The 6826-nt window shown below is 35.8% G+C and overlaps 1 protein-coding gene across 1 annotated transcript in view; it reads right to left on the bottom strand.

Annotated features, from left to right (window-relative positions):
* Positions 1-791: 791 nt before the first annotated feature.
* TMPRSS11A (transmembrane serine protease 11A) overlaps positions 792-6826 on the bottom strand; it is a 64018-nt gene continuing 57983 nt past the window's right edge. Inside the window, exons 9-10 of the mRNA XM_015539664.2 lie at positions 2763-2905; positions 792-1019 (exon numbers count right to left, since the gene is read on the bottom strand). Coding sequence (XP_015395150.1) covers positions 858-1019; positions 2763-2905 — 305 coding nt within the window. The 3' untranslated portion in view covers positions 792-857. The remainder of the gene's footprint in view (positions 1020-2762; positions 2906-6826) is intronic.

The raw sequence follows: 6826 nt of genomic DNA, 5'->3' as shown, positions 1-6826 counted from the left end.
ATAATGTAAAGAACTACCTCCTAGAGGTTCAAACATGTAAATGCAACTATGAAACGTCAAATTTTTGTGCCATTGTTTTGGAATGACTCATGAAGTTACCATCACCTTCCCCCCAGGTTTTGTAACAAAGATACATTTGTGACTAGCTAATTATTATGTGCACTCATTTATTAATCAGGCTTTCTTTGGATATATCTAAGGGTGGGGATATTTCTCTTTTTTTCTGTGTGTGTGTGTGTGTGTGTGTGTGTGTGTGTTAAAAAAATCACCAAAAATAGGGAGGTTTCATAGTAAAAATGGTTAGAAGATCTCCGGCCTGATTTTTTATCACCATATTTTGTTTCCTAGATATAACTTTTTTTCGAGGATCCTTCTAAAGGGTTTATAAGTAGAAAATGTATTAAATAAAAAAATCTCTTTGGAAAACTTGGAATAATAAAGAAACAGAAAAAAGTATTTGTGAGCTCAGGAGAAATGATTAGAAATTATATAACGTTTCCCTGAATTCTTTAAGAGATTAAAAGGTTTCTCACTTAAGGAGACACCCTTGACAAAGATGTTCCAAAAATCCAGATTATTTTCAAAAATTTGCATTACACCTCTTTTATATTCCAATTTGCATGATGTAAAGAGTTGAGTATCTCTGCTGTATTCTTCCAGCCAGGATAAATTGACCCACTACTTTACAAATTTATAAGGATTTAAATCCCTTATAAATTGACTATGGGTTGATTAAAGTGATTTTAAAATAAATCATGTCATTTAATTTCACTTCATTGTACTGTATTTACTAAACATTTAAATTCTCAACACGTATAGCTTGCTTAAAGCTGTCAACATTTAACTTTTATAGAGAATTAGAGGCCTGTTTTTGAAGTGATCCAGTTTCGGTAATAAGCCACTTCTGTGTAGACTCCAGGTTTGTTCTTTTGACCACAGTTATCTCCCCAGCTCACGATTCCAATGAGATACCAGGTGTCTTTAAAATCCTTTATAACTAAGGGTCCCCCAGAATCACCCTGAAAATAAAAGAGAGAAATAAAATTACCTAAATATAGAACTTATTACTTAAAATATTCTGATGAAGCACATATTTTATTACAGACAGCATATTTATTGATTACCAATTACAGAACAATTAATTGAAACATGGATTTCAAAAGTTATAAAAGCTTTAAAGTTCAGTTTCCACATTTTAATTTTTTCAGATTTATAGACATGTAATTGACAAATATAATTGTATATAGTTAAAATGTACAATGTGATATTTAACATACATATATACATAATTTGTGAAATGATTACCACAATCAGTTTTATTAACACATCTATCATTTCACATAGTTACTGTGTGTGTGTGTGTGTGTGTGTGTGTGTGTGTGTTAGAATGCCTAAGGTCTACTGGCAAATTTCAAATACACAACACAGAAAGTCTAGTTGGTGTTGGTTTTCTCCTGGCTCGAAGCAGGGTTCTTGGATCTCTGTTTTATCAGACAGACTAACCCCCTCATCATGCACCTCAGTTATAATTGCTGTATTCATGTCTTGGACCCTGTCCTTGAGTCTTTTCTCAATAACTTTCCCAGTTTTTCTGTGTCTAGAGCTTTGTTTTACTACTCACTTGCGCAGTCATGGAGCAGGAATTTTACCTCTGCTTCCCAATCTAGTGAAATCTCCTTATGACCACCTCCTTCCTGAGGCATATCACGAATCTCACCACTTGCCTAGATTCTCATATCCTGTCTGCTCCTGGACTCCTGTCACCACCTTCCCCTTCTCCATCATGGCTTGGACCTCTCTGTGCATTCTCTGAATTCTAGCTGCCTCTCTCCTCTTTCTCAGCAACTGAGGCTGGATATGTACCCGATTCCGCTCTTGCCCAGCCTATATGCTACAAAACTCCCTGTTCCTTTTCTGACAGAGGTTTACATGTGTAATTTATGGGACTCAGGGCAGAGCTTTCTGCCACCTGACATCAAAACAACTTCCATTATTTCATCATGTACAATCATCTCCTTGAAGTTTTCAAGAATCTCATGTTATAAAGCAAGTACCTACAGGAAGAAACATACTTTATACCTTCATCAGAAAACGTACATACAGGATAGCTATTAGACAGCAGAGGAAGGCACTGGAAAGGGCACCAGGCCTAATCCACCTTCTCACTCAGTGTTAACTGCCTCTCGCCCTCTCATTCTCCTTATGCTGAGAGCCAACAGATTACTTAGAATTCCCTCAAATATGAATTATAATTTCATACCTTCATTATTTTTGCTATGCTCTATGTATAGAAAAATAATAGTATTTTCTTGTTGTATAACTTCTAAGTGCCATTTATGCTTCAGGCCTCATTTAAATGTGATTTCTCTGATATTTGCTGCAAAATTGTTCCCTTCACACTAAAGATATTTGCTCTCCATTATATCATTTAAAACATCTAATCATAGCTCATTGTTCATGATGATTTCCTTTCTAGATGAGACCCCTTTAAGAAAAGGGACTTTGCTGTATGAACCTTTGGACTTCTGGTATTAAGAAAATTTAATTTGGTTGGCTAGTTTGTTTGATAGCTTTAAAGAAACTCTGCTTATATAATTTTGCTTAATAAAACGTCCAAAAATGTTTGTGTTGTGAAATATGCATTTAGAAATTCCTGAACTGACAAAATATCTATATTGGTACAAACATAAAGAACATTGAATATTTCTTGGAAGAGATAAAAAATATTTTGAGTTAATGATATCAAAATAATTTCTACCTACCCTGCAGGCATCATAAATTCCTTCCAGATATCCAGCACAAAACATTCCAAATTTTATATCATGGCCATATATGTGTGGTTGTTTGCACACATCATCACTTATGATTTTCAGTCTGGCTTCTCGAAGATTATTTTGGGATTCCCCTTAAGGGAAAACAAAGTAATTTTAGTGTTTACAATCAATGTCCTTAGCTAGAAAGAAGTGAGTGGACTTTTTTCCTAATCGAACCTATTTCATATTGAAGCTGTCAATACAAAATGAAGTTAATATAAGCAGTTTCTAGAGAATAAATCTGTCTTTAAAATCTGGCACATTTAAATGATAATTATTGCCCTTATCATATTTTTGTAAATACCTATACTTGTAAGAAAAACATTTGTGTCTTTTTCTGGAAAACCTTTGTACATTTACTTTATTTTTATTATTTTATTTCATCTTTTTTTAATGTTTATTTATTATTGAGAGACAGAGAGAGACAGAGCATGAGCAGAGAGGGGCAGAGACAGAGGGAGACACAGAATCCAAAGCAGGCTCCAGGCTTTGCGCTGTCAGCACAGAGCCGGATGAGGGGCTCGAACTCACAAACTGCAGGATCATGACCTGAGCTGAAGTCGGATGCCTGACTGACTGAGCCACCCAGGCACCCCTATTTTATTTTATCTTAATTCTAGTATAGTTAACACAGTGTTATGTTAGTTTTAGGTGCACAATTTAGTGATTCACCTCTTCCATGCATCACCCGGTGCTCGTCACAACAAGTGCATTTCTTAATCCCCATTGCCTATTTTATCTATCGCCTCTCCCACCTCTCTCTGGTAACCATCAGTTAAGAGTCTGTTTCTTGGTCTGTTTCTTTCTTTTTTCCTTTGCTCCTTTGTTTGTGTGTGTCTTACTTAAATCCCACATATGAGTGAAATCATATGGTGTTCGTCTTTCTCTGACAGAATTATTTGGCTTAGCATCGTACTTTTTCTTTAAACCAATCCATTTATATATATAGGTAGGAAAGCACTCATTTTTAAAAATACAGTTTGTATTTGTGGATTCCGGATTGTTTCTAGAAACTTGTCAGGTTTAGATAGCTTCCTCCCTTGGCTTGATAAAATAACTAAAATACAGTGTACATTTATTTTATCATTTACATTTTATGAAGAACTTTTACATATGTAATGATATTTAGTGTCAATGATTTAATTTTCTAATGTATTACAAGTTTGGGACTCCAGAATATAAACTAGATCCTGAGTTGTAGAAACCAATGTTATGACAGGAAGATAACTGCCTCTGGTGGAAACAAAGAATATCACAAGCATTCGGGGATTCTTTATATCAAACCACATACTGGTCAGGAAACTGACATGTGGTAGACAGAATCTACAATGATTTCCAAGATTCCTATGTGATCTCCTCCCCTGCTTCGGCCTCCAACTGTGGATGGGATCTGTGAATATAATGGATGTCATTCTCATGATTAGGTTATGTTACATGGCACAGGTAAGGGAATTCTCCGGATGTCAGTTTGACATTGAGTTCATCAAAAGGGAGATTATCCAAGGTGGGCCTGACCTAATGAGGTGAACCTCATTTTCAAAAGGGTTTAGGCCTTCCCTGAGTTCAGAGACTTTTTCCTCATGGTTTTGAAGAAGCAAGCTGCTATGAGTTCTATAGCTGCAAGAAACTGTATTCCATAGCAACCAGTGACCTTGAAAGAGAACCCAGAGCTGCAGATGGAGACCACAACTCCAGTGGACACCTTGATTGCTGTTTTGTGATACCTTGAAAAGAGGACCTAGCTAAGCTGTGTCTGAAATTCTGACCCATGGAAACTGTGAAATAATAAATGCTTGCTGTTTGAAGCTGTTAAATTTGTGGTAATTTGTTACACAGCAATGGGAAACTAATAGACATACCAATTTTAGTAGAATACCAGTTCAGGATTTATTTCTGGAGAGGTGATTACTGAAGTGTTTAAAAAGTGCTTAAGTTATTCTGTTCTTTGAATCAACTGGTGTTTTGTCTTTTTTTTTTTTTCCTATGACATTGTCAGTTAAAAAAATTCATGTCCAGTGTCAGGAATGGTAAAGTGAAATTGACAATCTACATATTGTACCTAACAATATAAATTTATAACTTTTTCAGAAAACTGGTTGGCAAAATTTATAAAAAATACAGCACATAAATTCCAGGCATCCCTGAACTATTTCTCAACTATTTTGGGAATGCTTAATGATGTTTCTCACAAAGTATTGTTTTTTAAAAGAGTCAGCCTTTTATTTCACTAATTTTCTCTATTTTTTCTTAATTTTGACTTTATTCATTTATACCTATTATTATTTCCTTCCTTTTGCTTGTTTTAGGCTTATTTTGCTCTTTATTTCTGATTTAAGTAAGAACTTAGATTATTGATTTGAGAATTTTCTTCTTTTCTAATGTCTTCAGTTGCTATAAATTTCCCTCTCTGCATTGTTTTAGCTACATCCTACGCATATTGATGTTGTTTTCTTTTTCATTTTCAGTCTTTTGTATACTTAAAATTTTCTTTAAGACTTCCTCTGTAACCTATGTATTATTTAGAAGGGTATTGTTTGGGGCGCCTGGGTGGCTCAGTCGGTTGAGCGTCCGACTTCAGCTCAGGTCACGATCTCACGGACCGTGAGTTCGAGCCCCGCGTCGGGCTCTGGGCTGATGGCTCAGAGCCTGGAGCCTGCTTCCGATTCTGTGTCTCCCTCTCTCTCTGACCCTCCCCTGTTCATGCTCTGTCTCTCTCTGTCTCAAAAATAAATAAACGTTAAAAAAAAAATTTAGAAGGGTATTGTTTAATTTCTAAGCAGTTAGAGATTTTTCTGTTCTCTTTCTGCTAATGGTTTCTAGTTTGTTTTCATTATGATCAGACAGATACTGTGTATGATTTCAGTTCTTTAAAGTTGTTGAAGATTGTATTATGGAGCTAGATATGATCTACTTTTGGTCAGTATTGGTGAATATTTTATGGATGCTTGAAAAAAATGGGTTCAGCTTTGGGTTCTATACATGCCATTTAGATTCCATTGCTACCCAAAAAGTATTACAGCAGGTATATTTCTGCCAACCTCAAACTCCACGCCAGAACTGATTCTTCCCACCAAACCAAAGGGAAAATGAAATGCCCCTCCCATCATCATGAAGCAGGGAGTGTAAATTCTATATTATAAGAAAACCCGTCAGAGAGAGTGCAGACATAGAGGTGTTATGCTTACAGCTCTACTCAGCTGCCCTGGGATTAGTAAGATATGAATAATTTCTGTGATTGGTAATATGCTGTAAAGAAAGCCATACATATCTCAGTTTGTATAATAGAAATGAAACCATATGAGACACCTGGAAAAAATCTAGAGACCATCAAGACTATTCTTGGGTACATTAGTGAAAGATATTCCTAGTTCCTTAGTGGAGACTAAGAATTAACGGTTTATTCTTTAGGGTTTTTATATATAAAGGAATTGTACAGAGCTCTGTGAATGGATTTTGTCATTCCCAGAAAGGCTTTTCTTTATCTTCTTATGCCCAGAGTTAAGGAAACTCTCTTGCTGTTGTTATATGTAAGTACCTAGACCAGATTTTACAATCCAGAGTGTATCTGACTATGCCAAAAAAGCATCCAAAAACAAAATCATTTTTACTTATTAGAAGTGTAAGGTAGTATATCAAGTTAAATCAGTTTAGAGAGAGCCACGGAAGCTTTGTTATCAGAGACTATCTCTAAATTAGCCTCTGTAATTCTGAAGCAGATTTGGCTGTAATTGGACATTGTAGCTGAGAAACAGAAAAACTTGTGAAGTGATCCAGGAAAGTCAAAATGAGTAGTGGAGCAAACCAAGGGGATGAATAGATTAAAAAGGTAGAGGGGGGCTCACAGAGATGAGGCATAAAGGGAGGAAGCGTTGGAGGGAAAGTGGGCATGAAGATGACAACACATCTGATGCACACCTGGCATTGCATAGACAACAGCACATAGAAATAGACTCTAGTGTTGCTGAGGGAACATTCACTTCTTTTATGTCTTCCTTGAAGCCTACCCTTTGGAG

Source organism: Panthera tigris, chromosome B1 (assembly GCF_018350195.1).
Source record: "Panthera tigris isolate Pti1 chromosome B1, P.tigris_Pti1_mat1.1, whole genome shotgun sequence".
Classification (NCBI taxonomy): domain Eukaryota; kingdom Metazoa; phylum Chordata; class Mammalia; order Carnivora; family Felidae; genus Panthera; species Panthera tigris.
The sequence above is the reverse complement of the archived record's forward strand: the minus strand, read 5'-3'. Positions and strand labels throughout refer to the sequence as shown.